The 19,415-nt window shown below is 35.8% G+C and overlaps 1 protein-coding gene across 5 annotated transcripts in view; it reads right to left on the bottom strand.

Moving 5' to 3' along the window:
• Positions 1-19,415, bottom strand: part of SPICE1 (spindle and centriole associated protein 1) — a 63,749-nt gene that overhangs the window by 24,299 nt on the left and 20,035 nt on the right. For 4 of the 5 annotated variants that reach the window (XM_064374618.1, XM_064374621.1, XM_064374619.1 and 1 more), the window contains exons 5-10: positions 17,997-18,090; positions 17,156-17,262; positions 13,309-13,427; positions 3,050-3,189; positions 2,713-2,850; positions 2,089-2,354 (exon numbers count right to left, since the gene is read on the bottom strand). In XM_064374618.1, the coding sequence (XP_064230688.1) occupies positions 2,089-2,354; positions 2,713-2,850; positions 3,050-3,189; positions 13,309-13,427; positions 17,156-17,262; positions 17,997-18,090 (864 nt within the window). The remainder of the gene's footprint in view (positions 1-2,088; positions 2,355-2,712; positions 2,851-3,049; positions 3,190-13,308; positions 13,428-17,155; positions 17,263-17,996; positions 18,091-19,415) is intronic. The other variant, XM_064374622.1, reaches the window with a different exon arrangement.

Genomic DNA, 19,415 nt, shown 5'->3' on the forward strand with positions numbered 1-19,415 from the left:
TTTAATTAAAGAAAATGTGCTGCTTTATCCTCTTCATTTCTTTAAATAGAATAAAATGAACAAAATGCTATATAAAATTAAGTAGCTACATTTTTTGTAAAAAGAAAGTAGAGGGATATACATACACATATTGTTTGAATATATACTGACCATCTCTAGAAAAATACACTGGTATCTGGTAATAATAGTTGGCTAAAAGGAAGCAAACAGGCTAGCTTAGTAAGTTAGGGATGAGAGTTTTTTCATTGTACAATCTACTGTATCTTTGAATTTCATATCACGTGACTATATCGTCAATTCAAAAATTAAGTTTGTTAAAATAAATTTAAAATAAACGACTACAACTTTAAATGGTTTAACTTTGTTAAAGCAAGTGATTTGCTTAAAAAAGTACATGCTTCTGGCCAGGGGCAGTGGCTCACGCCTGTAATCCCAGCACTTTGAGAGGCCAAGGCTGGCAGATCACGAAGTCAAGAGATTGAGACCATCCTGGCCAATATGGCAAAACCCCATCTCTACTAAAAATACAAAAATTAGCTCGGCATGGTGGCATGCGCCTATAGTCCTAGCTACTCAGGAGGCTTAGGCAGGAGAATCACTTGAACCTGGGAGGTGGAGGCTGCAGTGAGCCGAGATCACATCACTGCACTCCAGCCTGGCAATAGAGCAAGATTCTATCTCCAAACAAAAAAAGTACATGCTTCTAAGCCTGAAATACTTTCCAAGAGCCAAAAGTATACTCCTGAAGATACCTAAGTTAAGGGTGAAAGAATGTTAAGGCTTTAATAGGTCTGACAGTACAACAAATCTTTCATTTAAAAGGAATTTTAAAGTCAGGTGTGGTGGCTCATGCCTGTAATCCCAACACCTTGGGAGGCCAAGGCGGGAAGATCGCTTTGAGCTCAGGAGTTCGAGATCAGCCTGGGCAACATAGTGAGACCATGTCTCTACAAAAAAATACAAAAATTAGCCAGGAGTAGTGGCATATACCTGTGGTCCCAGCTACTCAGCAGGCTGAGGCTGGAAAATTGCTTAAACCTGGGAGGTGGAGGTTGCAATGAGCCGAGATCATGCCACTACTGCACTATAGCCTGGGCAACAGAGTGAGACCCTGTCTCAAAAAAAAAAAAAAAAAAAAAAAAAAGCAATTCAACTTTAGGAAGACAGCTCTTGAGAAACTGAAACATCTGTATTAAGGTGGTAGATCTATTTCGTTAAATAGATTTTCCTTAAACATTTTTGTCATATTTGTATAACAGGCTTAAGTATATAACAGTTTAGATAGATTTTTAAAAATTAAATACATAACCAACTCTAATTCTGTGGCATTCTGTGGATGGATTATTTGAAATCAAATTAAAGAAACAATTCTTACTTAGTTCATAAATTATTTTTACAATAAAACATCTCCGACTTAGACAATGAAGCTATACATGAGTTACCTGTATATGTGAGTTACTTATCTGTATCACATACAGATAACAAAAAAACTTCCCACCTATCACGCCTACAGATGATAGGCAATGCCACTCTCCAAACTGAACGTGGGAGGAGGAAGCAGAGAATAGCAACGGAATGAAGACACAGTTAATAGTTCTATTTAATCTACAACTGCCAAACAGCAATATTTAATATTAGCACAAGATGTAATTATATTAATGGCAGATTTACCCTACTAATTATAATTTGCTAAAGCTCTTATTAAAATTAAAATCACTTATCTGAGCATATATCTACTAATGGCAGAAAAGGATTTAAAGGATAAGCCTTTACTGCAGATAATCTAAAACTGAGGTATTTTAAACAAAGCTATTCAAATTTGGCTCTTCTTTATTTGGAGGCTGCAATAACTGGAGAGGAAAAAACTCCATGCATTTCTGCCTGAAGGGAAAACTCAACCTAATGTTCTTACCTCTTTCTTTTTTTAATGTATTTATACTAAAAGTTTTCTTTTTACATTCACATCTGACAGTTTATTATATACCTTTATATCTCACAGTGTGTGTGAATATATTTAGTTGAGAGAGCTTTCTTAAAAATGATCTGTCTGGCTAAGGGGTAATCACCACTTTGCAAGATTGTTCTTACCTCTTTAAGGTACCGAACCAGGCGACATAGGGAGCTCACCAGCGACAAAGTGAAGCCTGAAAGACCCTGACTGCTCCCCAGTCCTTTGACCTCGCGACCTGTCCACCGCTCATATTCTTCCATTTCGTGTTCCACTTCATGTATCATGTGTTTGAGGACATCCAGACTGGAATTAGTCCTATTTGGTAAGTCTGCAGAGGTTGTGCTACCCGATAACATGTTTTTCTTCGGCTTGGAAAGAGCATGCAAATTCGGTTTTCTTTTCACTGATAATGAGAGAAGTCATTCTATCTTAAGATCAGGAAAAAGTATGACTAAACAACTACTAGAAAAACCTTTTGACTATTGTTCACAATTTATAAAAGGCTTTTATAGATGATATCACCATTCCTCTCATAAAAATTAAACAGTTTAAATCAGATTTACACTAGCTATAATGAATGCACTAGAACCACTGTTCGAGACTTACATGTGGTAAGAGGTATTTCTTAGCTACCATTCAACAAACTCTTAGTTGGAACCATGTGGATGAGATTAAGGGGAAAAAAAATTTACTAAGAGATTAAGACAGCTCCATCAAGTTACATATTTAATAATTCATCTTTGTAAATGAAGGGACTGAACCTTTATTTAACAGCTGTTTTTGCTTCCTTGAGTTCAGCATGTGTCCCACAACAGAGCTTGAGTCTAAAGTCTCAGTAGCTTCTTCAGGCTGAAGTCTGGTTTGGAGTCTCTTGACAGCACTGGTAGCATTGAGAGCAGCTAAAAGATAGAACATTTCCAAAAGTATCTCAAGTGAACAAACATCTTAACAAAGTACTTCAATTGACAGATCCATCAGTATTTTAGTCAATTAGGCTAAGGCAGTCAAAACTCAAATAACACTCCTTTCAAAATTACTTCATTCAAGAATGAACTCAATAAAGCAGGCAACTAGAAATAATGCAAAGGGGAAACAAACCTCTTTGTTCCCCTGATGAAAGAGCAGATGATGGCGTTCCTGGAGGAGTTATTTGTGACTGGGTTGCTATTTTCTGCTGAATATCAGTCCACAACTTATTAATTAACTCAGAATTCTCCTCCATTAGTTGCTGGAGAAACCTATAAATTAGGGAAAAATAAGCTATATAAGAATTTTAATATAAATTAATATAAATATAAATGATAGCACCTACTATAGAATAATTCAACAACTAAGAGTTTGTTGAATGGTAGCTAAGAAATGTCTCCCACCACATGTAACTCTGGAACAGTGTTTCTACTGCATATATTATAGCTAGTGTAAATCTGGTTTAACTTTTATGAGAGTGCTATTATAGAATAGTAGGTGCTATCATCTAAACTGTCCAAATACTTACCTGATTCGAAGGAGCTTTTAGTAATTCATAATCAAAGAAAAAAATACGTTCACTTTAACTGATAAGACAGATAGACAGCAAAAATGCCTATCATCTTAGTGTTGGAAAGAATCATTGCATTGGCCTCCCAGTTTCCTACCTACCTTGGTCCCTAACATAAGCATGTTTGCCCTTTCTGAAGTTTTGTGGTATGGCTGCATCCTCCTCTCTCTTTCTCTAGAGTAAAGTAATTAAGCACATATGGCTCAGCCCTTTTTGGTTTCTGTCCTACAAAGGAGCCTGTCCACAGAGCAGCCAGTCTCTGCTCATCACTAAAGTAAACTGACCACAGCATACTCTGTCCCTGTGTGTCAGGAAGGGGTTAGAGAGAGTGAGAAGAGGCGCTGTAGTTTAGGGGTTACTAATTACAAGCACATTGGTTACAGAGCTAAGTATTATGCCGTAAACATCTTTATCACTGATAAGGTTGATATTTTAATTTTCAACTGTGTGATTCATTTGTCTATTTCTCAAAGTGCTGAAGGTACAGCCTACCTTCTTCTGGAGGCTTAGTATAAAAGAGATAAATGAAAGGAAAAACATTAAGCAAACAAAACCAGGGCTTGGTGTTTTGAGAAGTTTACGGTCTGTCCAAATTGCAAAAGATTAGTAAAGTCACTGTTAGGAAAGCATACTCTAGAAAGGACGAGAGTACGGTTGAATAACTTTGTACTAGTTCTGAAGAGATACGGCATGTGATTACTGGATCTTCCTAATGATCTCAGAAGAAGCTAACAATAAAGATGAGATTATCCACGAAGGATCTGTCTATGGAGTAGATTACCATGACATATACAAGATACTTACAAAATCTTTTGAGAATGTTATACCAACAGAAATACTGCTAGCTTGAATTGAAAGACACAAAGGCAGGATGAAATGAAGGAAGGATGCCAGACTCCAAAAAGTCTACAGACTACCTTTCTCAGCCTCTGGTAACCATCATTTTACTCTCTATCTTCCTAAGTTCAATTGTTTTCATTTTTAGCTCCCACAAATAAGTGAGAACATGTGGCCAGAGCTGCAGATCCATAGGCACAGAGGCCAAAGCCAGAGTCACAGGCACAGACAGCAGAGCCATGGATCCAGAAGGGTAAAGACTCAAGTCACAGAGCATTATTTCTAGGCCTTGAAACCTAATAGTATTTGCCCTGCTGAATTTCAAAGTTGCTTGGAACTGCTGATCCCTTTCTTCCTTGATTTTCTCTTGTAAAATGGAAATGTCTATAACTTTCATCCTACGTCTGTCCCATTACGGTATTTTGAAAGCAGACAACTTGTTTTCTAGTTTCAGACCACAAATGAAGAATTCTGCACTAGGATGGATTATATCCAGTTCGCCCATAACTGATTTAGATTATGAGATTTAGGACTTTCGAGCTAACGAGATTTCGATGAGATTTTTGAACTTGAACTGAAGCTGAAAACTGAAGGATATTGGGATGGATAGCTGGAGGCCACTGGAAGAACCCCAGTAGGCTAAATAATAACACCTGAAGATGTTCTATGTCCTAAACCCTAGAACCTGTCACTATTACTGTATATGGCAAAAAAAGGGGTGGGGGAGCCTCTGCAGATACAATTAAGAATCTTGAGATGGGAGATTATCTTGGGGAGGCCCTAAATGCAATCATGTATATTCCTTTTTAAAAAATTTTTCTTATTTCATGTATATTCTTATAAGAAACAGGCAGAGGGAGATCTTTGACACCCACACAGAGGAGACAATGATGGTAAGATAGAGGCAGAGATTGGAGTGATGCGGCCACAATTTCAGAAGCTAGAAGAAGAAAGCAACAAATTCTCTTCCAGAGCAGCTTCTCCTCTGGAGGGAGTGTGGCCCTACTGATACTTTGATATCGGCCTAGTGAAACTGATTTTAAATTTCTGGCCCCCAGAACTTGGAAGTAATCAAGTTCTGTTGTTTTAAGCCACCAAACTTGTGAGCTATTTAATATACTTAATTGTAGCTATAAGACAAAAACAAAAATGGGATACCACATGGAAGCATGGTATATAAAAATACTTCATGTTCTGTCAAAGCAAAATATACAACTAAAAATGGGGAGAAGGATACAGAGAAAATAATGGAAAGAACAGAAACATAGAAAAATTTATTGTACAGACAACAGACATTTAAAAAAACAAAAAAATGTTTAAACTTTTTTTTACATGTCATTGTCATGTATAAAAAAAAAGTTTTAATTTTTTTTGGGTTTTTTCTTTACATGATAATGACATGTAAAAAAAGAAAACAAGATTAAAGGCTCTATAAAAGGTATATATACAAAGGTAACCACCAGAACAAATTCCAAACTTTCTAAACACCAAAAGAAATTTTTGAAAAGAACAGAAAAGAAACATCACATAGAAAATGTAATTATAGTACAATAAACAGTACTATAAAATAATGTGACAAAGTTAACATTAAACATATCAATAAGTGTTATAAGCTTACTTCAATTAAAAGAATATTTTCAAATTGTCTAACAAGGCAAGACTGAACTCTACATTGAATACAAGAGACATACTTGACACAAATAATTTCAAAAGGCTAAATATATTAAAGATCTAAAATACAGAAGGCTAAATGTAAAAAGCAAAGATAAGCCAGGAAATTGGAGACAAGAAAAAAGCAGAGGTTTCATTCCTGGTATCAGACGAAGTAGAAATGAAATCAAAAGGTATTAAATGTGACAAAGCATACTTTATAAGGGTAAAAGTTATAAATCACAAAGAAGATGTAACACTTACATTCCAAAAAACATGTACCAAAAAACACAATCATGACTTTTATAAGAAAGGAAGTATTTAACTCTAAACAACTAAATATACTTAAACATAAAATGGAAAGAGAAATAGAAACATACTAGTAGTAGGAGACTTTAAATACACCATTCTCAGTAGAAAATAGTGGCAAAAATAAATAAGGATACAAAAGTAGTAAACAACATAATCAATGAGGTAGATCTATGGATATACATTTAGAAATTTATACCTTGGTATATACTTTTTTCTCAGGCACACACATGAAACATTTGTAAAAATTTGTAAAAAGAAAAAACATCATTAAGTTCCACAAGTAGAAACATTACAAATCACACTCTGAATATAATGTAATAAAACTATAAAAACAAAGAGACTCTGGAAAACCTTTTAAAAATCTTCTATCAGACAACTCTTAAGTAAACATGAAAATATAAACTGAAATTACTTCATTCCTAAAGTAACAAAACACTACATACCAGAATGTATGGTACACATTTACAGTAGTGATTAGAGTAGAATTCAGAGCCCTAAACATGTTTATCAATTAAAAATAAAAGAACAAAAATGAATGTTTTAAATTCTCAATTAGGTTTACTAGAAAAACAAAGTAAACAAAAAAAGCACAGGTAAGGAAATAAAGATAAAAGCAAAAATTGATGAGGAAGAAATCAGAAAACTGGACCTCTAAGTAATAAATTAAAAATCTTAGTTCTTTGAAAAATTCGTAAAATAGGCAAACTGCTAAAAACCTAATTTTAAGAAAGACAGCAAACCAAAATAAATGATTGAGAGCAAGTCAGCACTGAAACAACATTTTTTTAGAAGTATAGAGATTATTGGCACACCTCTATGGAAATACACTGATTCACCTAGATGAAATGGAAATTTTCCTAGGAAAATATAACTTACAAAAATTGGCTTGAGAAGAAATAGAAGCTTAAATAAAGAAGCAAAGTTATTATGGCACTTCCCCACCAAAAAAGCACCATGAGCAAATAGTTTCGGAGGAGGAAAGCTATCAGCCTCAAAAAACAGATAGTCTCAATGCTATATAAATTGTTCCAGGACTTAAAAAATTAGAAAAATCTTCCAGATGGTTCTTATGAAATCAAGTATCACACTGTTACCTCAACTTGATAAAGGCTACAGATACAAACTACAGACAATATAATTTTTGAATTTTAACACAAGAACACTAAAGAAAATACTAACAACGTCCAATACTCCATTAATGAAAATAACACATTATGGTCAAATAGAATTTATTGCAGAAATGCAAGAATGGTGCAATATTAGGAAATCCATAGTATAATGTACCATATTGAGACGTAAGCAGAAAACTCATATGATTATCTCTACAGATATTGAAAAAGTCTGATAAAATTAACACTCATACTGATTAAAAAACACTCAAGAAAACAGGAGTTGATTGGTATTTCCTTAGCATTATTTTAAAAAAATACGTTATCTGGGTATGGTGGTTGTACGCCTGTAGTCCCAGCTACTACAGGCTGAGGGAGGCTGAGGTGGGAGGAACACCTGAGCTGTGATCACGCCACTGCATTCTGGCTGGGGTCACAGAGTGAGACCCTGTCTCAAAAAAGACTAATAATAACAATAATTTTAAAAATGTAAAGAAAGAAAGAAAGAAAAAAGACCTCAATACTAAAGCCAGCACCTTACTTAAGAGGAAACAACAGAAGCATTTTCATGCAATCAAAAACAAAGCAAGGATCCTCACTATTCCATTATTATTGAACACTGTCCTATAACTAATAAAATATACAAAAGAAACCAATTAGAGGTGTAAGACTTAGAAAACAAGGAAAACAATGTCTATTTGCAGATGACATGATAATCAACTTAGAAACCCTTAGAAAATCAGTGCTAAAACTAATTCAAGATTCAATAAAGTAACCGAATATCAAGATAAGAGAGGGAAATCAGTAGCCTTCATAAAAACAAAGAATAACTAGTTAGGAGGTATAATGGAAGACAAAATTCCATTTAAAAGAACAGCAAAAGCGCCAAAATACCTAGGAATAAACTTAATAATAAGCAAAATCTATATGAGAGAAATGTTAAGACACTCCTGAAAAACAGAAAAGTAGATTTTTAACAAAAATATACTATGCTCTTGGATAGTAAAATTCAACATCATAAAGATGCTAGTTCTCGCTAGTTAATTTAATAATAAAACATGGAATACTGGCCTGGCACAGTGGTTTACACCTGTAATTCCAGCACTGTGGGAGGCCGAGGTGGGCGGGTCATGAGCTCAAGAGATCGAGACCACCCTGGCCAAAATGGTGAAACCCTGTTTCTACTAAAAATACAAAAATTTAGCTGGGTGTGGTGACATGCACCTGTAGTCCTACCTACTCAGGAGGCTGAGGCAAGAGAATCACTTGAACCTGGGAAGCAGAGGTTGCAGTGAGCTGAGATCGAACCACAGAGCAACACTCCATCTCAAAAAAAGAAACATGGACTACTATTCAAGGACATGGATGGAGCTGGAAGCCATTATCCTCAGCAAACTAACGCATGAACAGAAAACCAAGCACCACATGTTCCCACTTATAAGTGGGAGCTAAACAGTGAGAACACATGGACACACAGAAGGAAAGAACACACACCGGGGCCTGTTGTCGGGTGGGGTTGGGGAGGGAGAGCATTAGGAAAAATAGCTGATGCATGCTGGGCTTAAAACCTAGGTGATGGGTTGACAGGTGTAGCAAACCACCATGGCACACATTTACCTATGTAACAAACCTGCATGTTCTACGCATGTACCCTGGAACTTAAAAATGTAAACAATAATAACAAAACATATCCTAAGAAAAAGTACCAATAAGTTTTTTTGTGATGTTAAACAAATTTATATGGAAAAATAAACATTTAAGAATCACTAAGTAAACTATGAATGTAAAAAGCTATGAGGGAGTCTTTTAAAACACTATAAACCCTCTCTTGTTAGAATATGGTATTAGAGCATGACTACAGAAACAAAGCATGCAGACCAGAATAGAAAATCCAGAAACAGATCCAAGTACATAAGGAAATTTAGCATGTGACAAACAGAGCAATCTCAAGTCAGTGGGACAAGGGTAGACTTTAATAAATGATGCTCGGACAACTGGACAGCCATCTATAAAAAGACAAAAATTGGATTCATATCTCATACTATATGCCAAAATAAACTCTAAATGTCTTAGAGAACTAAATGTAAAAAAACCGAAACTACACAAGTACTAGAAAACATGAGTGAGTTCCTCTTATCACCTGGATTTTAGAAAATTTCAGAATATAAATCAAGATCTACATGCAAAAAGATAATAAATTCAAATTATATTTTGCTTGGTTAAAAAGAATGCCATCAGAAATTCAAAAATTACTGGGAAAAATATTTGTAACATATTATATAGGTAAAAGACTAATATCCTTAATATGTAGAGAGTATTTACAAAGTAAGAAAAACAATACCAAAACCTTAAAAGAAAGATGGGCAAAAGACATCAACAGACAATTGCAATGTCCCTTAACATGCAAATTATTTTCAATTTAACTGAAAAGATAAAGTAAAAAAAAAAAAGTGAAACTATGCTAAGATACCCTTTCTCACCTATGAAATTATTTTTAATTGTTTTTTCTGAAGTTAGAGACAGACTGTTGCTATATTGCCCAGGCTTGACTCAAACTTCTGGGCTCAAGTGATCCTCCAAGCTCGGCCTCCTGAGTAGTAGTTGGTATTACAGGCACAAGCCACCATGCCCAGCTCACACCTATGATATTATTAGCAAAAACCAAAACCTGACAACATACTCTGCTGGCCACTCATATTTTGCCAGGGAGAATACAAAATATTATAACCTTCATAAAGCAGAATTAACACAGCATTTAACCTTTAACCCCAAAATCCCACTTCTAACAATTTATCCTAAAGACCCCTTTACATATATATTATGTAATTGTATATAATGTATATGTTTACATATTATTATACATACGTATATTTTTATTATTATACATATACACAAGGTTATTCACTGCAGTATTTTTGTAATTATAAAATACTGAAAATGGCCGGACTCAGTGGCTCACACCTGTAATCCCAACACTTTGGGAGGCCAAGGTGGGTAGATCACCTGAGGTCAGGAGTTCAAGACCAGCCTGGCCAACATGGTGAAACCCTGTCTCTACTAAAAATACAAAATTAGCCAGGCCTGGTGGATGCATGCCTGTAATCCCAGTTACTTGGGAGGCTGATACAGGAGATCACTTGAACCCGGGAGGTGGAGTTTGCAGTGAACCGAGATGGCACTACTGCACTCCAGCCTGGGCAATAGAATGAGACTCCACCTCAAAAAATAAAAAATAAAAAACTGAAAATAACCTAAATCACCATATATATGAGAATGGTCAAATAAACTACGGCACATTCACGCAATTTAGTACTATGTAACTGTTTCATTTTGTTATAAAAATGAAGGGAAAAAAATACCTCTGTAAACTTATAAACAGCTATGGGGAGATTTCTAGGATATATTATTAAGGAGTAAAAGCAAATATAGATGGATATGTTAATTATCCCAATCTGATCACTAAACATTACAGGTATCAAAACGTCTAGGTACCCCATGAATATGCACATTTATTGTCAATTAAAACAAAGTAAAATAAAAGCAAATATACTATGTTATCTTTTATATAAGAAGAGAAAATAAGGATATATATATCTGCTTACATTTATAAAAAGAAACACAGAAAGAATAAATTTTAAAACTAAGGAAACTGGTTACCTACAAGAGTAAGGGCAGATAGGAACTAGTCAGAAGGCATAGGGGATGATGACACTACCCTGAAAACATCTTTTTATACAATTTTGTCAAGAAGAGAGATAAAAACCTAAAACTGAATACAAATAGAAACAAATGAACCTAATTATATTTCAAATGAACACAATAACCTTTTAAAAATCTGCTAACAATCTTGAACTCTACTTAGCAGGTTTATTTTTGCAGTAGTATGGGTGCAGCAATTCCAAAACCACTTTCTATGTATTGCATGATTGAATACGAATCAATATACTTGCATAATTCTTGGAGACATGCTGCTCAGTGTTAAAGAAGAGCGATACAAATATGGAATAAAAGAGGACCAAGATAAAACCAGTAGTGTTAAATTGGACTTGGAGCTATCAGTGTAAATTCATGATTTATAGCTAAATAGACAGAAAACTAGATACTAATATAGATATGTTCATATACATATGACTACAAGTATATATGTATGAGTGCATATATATGTATCTGTTGGTCTAAAAACCATTATGTCAGGGTCAATAAGCACATCTAATACTTAGATTTTGATTTCTCTTTTTTTTTTTAATTGTATTTTAGGTTTTGGGGTACATGTGAAGAACATACAAAATTGTGACATAGGTACACAGTGTGATTTGCTGCCTTCCTCCCCTTCACCTATATTGGCATTTTTCCCCATGCTATCTCTCCCCACCTCCCCACCCCCCGCTGTCCCTCCCCTATTTGCCCCCCAACAGACCCTAGTGTGTAGTGCTCCCCTCCCTGTGTCCGTGTGTTCTCATTGTTCAACACCCGCCTATGAGTGAGAACATGCGGTGTTTGATTTTCTGAACACCCTCCTTTAATAAAATGAACCAAGGATTCTCGAAGAAATGGTTGATTCTAGGGAAAGGGAAGACAAAGTATAAGAGCTATGTAGTGCCAGAAATCAAATGTTAAAGAAGATATGTTAAAAGGACACAAGAATGACTTGAAGAAGCTCCCAAATATGTGACAAGTGAACATCAAAATAAATAAAAGATAAAACAGAGTATAATCCATTGAAGGAACATGGCAGACATCACTGTAACCAAACAATGAAAGTTAACAGCACCAATAATGAAACCAAGGTATCATTGCCTCTTGATATGATGCATTGATGACTTAGCATCACTTTAGGGGTATTCCTGCCCAAAATGTATAAGTAAGCTGAGTCTAATAATGAAGAAATTATAAAACAAAGTCACGTTAGAGAGAATTTTGCAAAATAACTGCCCTGTACTTCTTCAAAACCATAAAAATGTCATAAAAAGCAATGAAACACTAAGATTATATTTTAGGAGATTCCAGATTTTTTTTTTAATGAAAGACATGAAAACTAAATACAGTAAGTGATTATGATTGTTTCTTCAATCATTCAAAATAACATAAATAACATTATTGGGACAACTGGAGAAATCTAAATAAGGTCTATAGATTAGACAATAGCATTAAATCAATGTAATTTCCTGATTGTGGTCATTGTACTGATTTTATCTGAATGAATGCTCTTTTTCTTAGGAACCACACACTGAAGTCTTTAGGGATAAAGAAATATGAAATATGCAACTTACTTCCAAGTGGTTCTTTAACAATGTGTGTCAACTGCAAAGATATGGAACCTAAGTGCCCATCAACCAATGAGTGGATAAAGAAAATGTGCTATAGGTACACCATGGAATACTACTTAGCCATATACACACTCACACAAAAAATAATGTCTTTTGCAGCAACTTGGATGGAGTTGGAGACCATTATGCTAAGTGAAGGAACTCAGGAATGGAAAACCAAATTCTGTATGTTCTCACTTTCTAAGGAGCTAAGCTATGGGTATGCAAAGACATAAGGAGTGATATAACAGACTTTGGAGACTCAGAAGGAGAAGGGCGGGAGATAGATGGGGGATAAAAAAAACTATGTATTAGGTGCAATGTATATTATTCAGGTGATGGGTGCACATGTGCATGCATGCATCTCAGAAAAGGAGATAAAATGATAAAACAAATGTGGAAAATGTTAATAATTGATGAATCTCAGTAAAGAGTATATAAGAGCTTTTTATAATATCCCTGCAAATTATTTTGAAATATCAAAATAAACAAATTTTTAAACAAAAGTAAACTCTCATTTAATAAAAAATGATGCAATAAACAAACACTGAAATGGCCATGGAAAAAAAAACAGGAGTTATAAATACTTATGCCATATATACATACCTGTCTGTATTCGTGTTAGACTGAGAGTTGAGAGAGTTATCAAACTCATTCTCATTCTCACTTTCTCCTGACTGGCTATTTACAGTTCCTTCTTCTTCACCATCTACATCATTAAGAGCCTGTCTCAACAAAACGATAAAAACAGCACAAGTTGAGTATATATATACACTCATACTTTCTCTTTTTTCTGTCACAACAGAAAAGAGGTCCCTTCTCCTAAGCCCTCCACATGTTCTAGAACACAAATCCTCTCACATTCTTCCACTCCTATCAATTATCCTATCTCTCTACCACATTTTCAACCTCTCTCTGTAGTGGCTTCGGTTGACCAACATTTAAACGTGAGCAAGCCTCTCCCATCTTACCCTGACCCTATACTTATCTTAAGCTACATATATCTTCTTTCTTCTACCAACAAACTTCTTATAAGAGTTGTTCCACCCTCCTCACTCACCACCTATGGCCTGCAACTTTGCTTCTGCCCTACTGCTCTACTCAAACTGCTCTCTACAAGGTCAACCTCAAAACACTTACTCCTAAATCAAATGGATATGTCTGTCTTTGCCTTCCCTTACTTTTCTGACCACTCATTTCTTTCCTTTAAAATCTACTTGGCCAGGTGTGGTGGCTCATGCCTGTAATTCTAGCACTTTCGGAGGCTAAGGTGGATGGATCACTTGAGCCCAGGAGTTGAAGACCAGCCTTAACAACATGGCAAAACCATGTCTCTATAAAAAAATACAAAAATTTGTCAAGTGAGATAGCCCATGCCTATAGTCTCAGCTACTCAGGAGGCTGAGGAGAAAGGACAACCTGAGCCCAGGAAGGTCGAGGTTGCGGTGAGTTGTGATTGTGCCACTGCATTCCAGCCTGGGCAACAGAACGAGACTCTGTCTCAAAAAAAAAAAAAAAAAAAAAAAACTACTTGATACACATTTCCTTTAACTCCCATAATACTGTATTTTCTTAGATTTTCTCCTACTCTTCTGGCCATTCCTTCCCAATCACCTTTACTGATCTTATGTTTCTACCCTTTCCTTATATCTGATGTGACTAAAGTCACATCACACCTGCTAGGTAAACACTCAATACATTTTAGCTATTATTATCCAGTCTTATCTTGTTTGGTACAAACGTTACACATAGAAAGTGCAATACACTTAAGAAAGAGCAAATCTAGCAACCACAACAGTATTTGTTGATATTTAAACTTTTAAAATGTTTACCACAAGGCCTATATCAACCTTTTCTCCCCTCATCTGATCCAATTTGAGTGGTTATATCTAAAGCTGTAACTACAAATGAAATGCTATTAATTTCCAAACGTCTATCTTCACACCCAGATCTGTCCTAAGCCCTAGACATTTATATTCAACTGGCCTATAAGATATCCCTATTCTGGCCAGGCACAGTAGCTCATTCCTATAATCTTAGCATTTTAAGAGGCAGGAGGATCGCTTGAGCCCAGGAGTTTAAGATCAACTTGGGCAACATGGCAAAACCCCGTCTCTACCAAAAATACAAAAATTAGGCAGGCATGGTGGCGTGCACCTGTAGTATCAGCTACTCAGGAGGCTGAGGCAGGAGGATTACTTGAGCCCAGGAGGTGGAGGCTGCAGTGAGTCATGATTGTGCCACTGCATTCCAGCCTGAGTGACATAGCAAGACCCTGTCTCAAAAAACAAGATATCCCTACTCAATAGGTCCAAACTGAACAGCTTCCTAACCCCTCCTACCATTCTTCCAGATACTTTGTTCCTGCCAATATTATCTGCCAATATTACCTAAGACAATCAACAGTGTCACCATCTACTCAAATGCTCAAGTCAGCAAATGAGGAGTTATCCTTCTTTCTCCCCTGTCCTGTCCTATAGGTCACCCAATCCTGTCCTATAGGACAGACACTCTCAAGTCTATCCCTACTCTCCTCTATTTCCTTCCCTACTGGCACTACTTTGGGTCAGGCCCTCACCACTTCTCACTAAGATGCCCACCAAGTCTTCAAACCAGACCCTCTCTCCAGTCTTGTCCCTTCCCAATCCATCTTCCACACTATACTGGATCTCATCGTGACTCCACTCTTTAAAATCCTTCAGTGGCTCTACTTTTACTTTCCAGTCCTTAGCCCTCCAGGACCTAGGTCCAGCTTGTCTCTCTAACCTCAAATCCTGCTACCTCCCCAACCCAATGACAGAGATATGCCTTAATCATCTACGTATCCTAGCATCTAGTGCATGATCTGAAATATTACATGATGAATAAGTGAGTAGGTTCAGTCTCACTAATTTCTATATGGATGAAGAAATTAGGACCCAGAGAACTTAAGTAATATAGTAACAATTTCATTTTTTCTTGGTGACTCAAATTATCTAAAGCAACACCAATTTCCCTTCTGATGTATAGTGGTCCTCTGCTTATCTATTAAGGTGTCTCCTCTCTCCCCTCCCTCACCAACATTCTTCTCTGCTATCTCTGCTTTGAGAGGCTCACATCACTGTTTTTCATCTGCTATCAGCTGTAAATTGAGAAAGAACTTAAACCAAGTAGGTAAATTAGTTGTATCAGTAACATTAATTTGAAATTCTACTGCTGTATTAACAGTAATAGGCTCAGATGTGAGAATAGACTCTTCAACACAATAAAATCTGACCGCTTTATTCCATGTTTCTGGGATACACTGTGTACTTGTTTCCAGGCTCCAAATAACTGAAAAAGTGCTTAAAGTAGGACTAAAATAAATGTGGCTAATGGATATGGCTATTTAAAATATATGTAACATTTTACTTAATTGCCTTTGGAAGTATGAAACAACATAATTAATATATCTGTTATGATTCTGGACTCTTGAGAAATGTTAAGTTTATGAATATTGATACTGAGAAATGTTAAGTTTATGAATATTGAGAAATGCTGAGTGTATGGTAAAATATATTGTTTGCTAGTAAGAACGATAGCAAGGAAAACCTAGCCCTGCCCCCACTCCCCCACCCTGCAAGAAAACTACTTGGGGCATTCCAAAGTGGCAGGACAATGTATCAATATCATACACAGGTTAAAACAATTCTTCAAGATATCTGACCCTGCCCCCGTGGCTCCCTCATGGAGAATACTTTTTAGTTTGTATGTGTTCAGTGGTTAAGCAGGCACCAGCTGCCTAACTGGCATATTCTGTGTTATGAGAAAATACCAAACATCTGTTTGTTAATAATAATCAAATGTTCAGAGAGAATAACTGTGTGGGTCAGAGTCCACTCGAGGCCTTCAGCCTGGAATACTGCCAGCCCCTGAGGCTCTCAGCTTAGAAGGCTGCTGGCCCCTCGGATAGTACCACTTTGCTGTTCTATCTTAGTGTCTGCCTCTCAGTTCCTTCTGCGCCGCCTGGGTGGGGGTCTCTACAACTGAGCTGGCTATCGGTACTGGATCTTGCAACTCCCTGGGATCACCTGACTCCAAGTGGAAAGGCTCCCTGCCATTTCCATAATGATCGATGGTGGCAGTCTTGTGGAGCCACATGGCCTAGATTTGAATCCCATCTTTGATGCAAACTACGTAATCTTGGCCAAGTCACTTAATTTTTCTCAGCTTCAGTTTCCTCATCTGCCAAATGGGGATAATGACAGTATATACACCTACTAGGTAAGCACTCAATAATTTTAGCTATTATCATCCAGTCTTGTTCGGTACAAACATTTCTCACAGAAAGTGCAATACACTTAAGTAAAAGCAAATCTAGCCACCACAAGTAGCATTTGTTGATATTTAAACTTTCAAAATGTTTACCACAAGGCTATATCAATTTAAACTTCCTTTCAGCATGAGTGTTACAGCTATGAGTAGAGCACATTACCTGAGGTTCTATGACAGACTCATTAAAGATAGGTTGGGTGATAGGGTCTTGATTTACCATAATGGGACTCTGAGAGGAATCAGGAGCCATTGTTATATTTGGAAACCCTGCAAAAGGAAAAGAAGTTCTGATGATTTATTTCATTTAACTAAATTGAGTTCACAAGCTCTATACTACATATACTCTCTATACTGTCCCATACTTCATCATCATATGAAAATCTTAAAACAGCAGCTCACATTAATGTAGTGCTTACTATATGCCAGGCACTGTTCTAAACGTACTTACATCTATTAACTCATTCCACCCTCACAAAACCCTATAAGTACTAATATTATTTTACAGATCAGTAAACTGAAACTCAGACTTTAAATAACTAGCCCAAAATAACATTAATAAATTACCAAGCCAGAATTCAAACATTATATGAAAAACTAATGTTTCTAGAAGATAAAAATGAACTATACACACATTAAAATAAATAATACGTGTATCTGACAAGAGGCAACATTCCTCTGAGAGAGAGACTGAAGTTGCTTTAGGTTTCAAACTAAGCTTTACTCAAGTCATTTTAAAATTACAAAATCCTGTACTTTGCACAAGATATTTTAGTTGATTAAAACAATTTACTTTTCCTTAGCTGAATTATTTGAAATACAAGTAGTTAATATTCTTATGGAAAGAGATTATAATAACCCTAACCCTAACAACCCTTGTAAATCCACCCTACAATACTTGTAATATAAATATGATGCCTAAGAAAGGCCTTTAAATTCTTCCAAATAGTCAGGTGTGGACTATAATTTAATAAGGAAGAGAAGCTTTTATTTGAATTGACTACCTGTGCGCCTAGGAGGAAACAGCTCTTTTGCTGCAGCTATCAGATGATCAGATTTCTCCAAAACATCCTGCATCTGATATTGATCGGAAAGAATCTAGATACATGTTAATGACAAATGTTATTATTCAGATAAACATATATTTACTTTTCAAATTGCAAAAGAAAAGACTATAAAAAGGCCTGGAGCATGAAAATAACCATAGGCTACCTTCTTAAAACCCTTCAGCAGCAATATCCTTAAGTACCAGTAGATGGGGCTATGACAATAATTAGTAGCTTTCAAATGCTTGACTCCAAAGAAATAGAATTAAATTGTAACCCACGACATTTACATACACGCAAATATATATATTTACATATATATACATATATATTTATACACACACACATACACACAAGTTTTAATTAACCTTGCTACATGAGAACCATATTTTCTTAATTTCTATTCCATTTTTAAAATGTTGGCTGCAACTCACTAACTTCACAATTCATTAACGAATTATAATCTATAGTTTGAAAAACACAGATTAAAGACAGGAATCTCTGAGCTATAAACTTAGAAGGTGTTTCAACCACTAGAGTGAATTCAGAATCCACTAATGTGTCATGACGTACAACTTTAAAAACATAAGATATGAGTTTTAGGATTAAACAAAAAATGTGATGCTTCTGTGTTTAAAAACAGGTCAGTTTTTTACCCTGGAGAGGTAGAAACACAAAAACTACCACTACAGTAGTGCCTCTGATTATGCACTTTTAACTTAGGAACTTTCATATATATTATAAGCAAGGCCACAGGCTAGAATAAAAGTCAGATAATTCTCTATGCACCACCAGATGGCATTCTTAAGTTAAAAGCACTTGGAAACTGTTTCCAACACAGACTCAAACTGGTAAAACATCTGATAACAAATACTCTTAACAGAATTTCTCTATACAACGGAATCAAGCACATACATAATGTGACCTCAGTTATTGTTTTAGGACACAGAAAGAAAAATAATAAGAGTCACATTCTTAATTTGTCCCTTTCTTCTCCTGCTATAACCGAGCAGGTTGGCAGGCTCAGTGAGAATAAAGCCCTAAATTTATTCCTTCCACAAAGAGTAAGCTTTGGAATGCTATCAGGTCAAGAGCACAGTTACAGCCAGAAGACTGAAATACTAGTCCCAGTTAACAACCCTTCCCCAGACCTACAAGGGTGTTATATGGATATGAACACACTGAAAACCTATATACCACTCTAGAGATGTTTGAGAATTTTGCTATATCTAGAGATGTTTGAGAATTTATATTATCCCACAAACCAAGTGGGAACAATTATGAGCTTAGCCATCTTCCAAGTACAAGCAATTATGAGCTTAAGAAAAGAATGTGAATGAATGAGTATAATCTTTCACTATATTAGAATAATTACAC

Source organism: Aotus nancymaae, unplaced genomic scaffold, assembly GCF_030222135.1.
Source record: "Aotus nancymaae isolate 86718 unplaced genomic scaffold, 86718_ANA_hifiasm-v0.15.2.pri h1tg000011l, whole genome shotgun sequence".
Classification (NCBI taxonomy): domain Eukaryota; kingdom Metazoa; phylum Chordata; class Mammalia; order Primates; family Aotidae; genus Aotus; species Aotus nancymaae.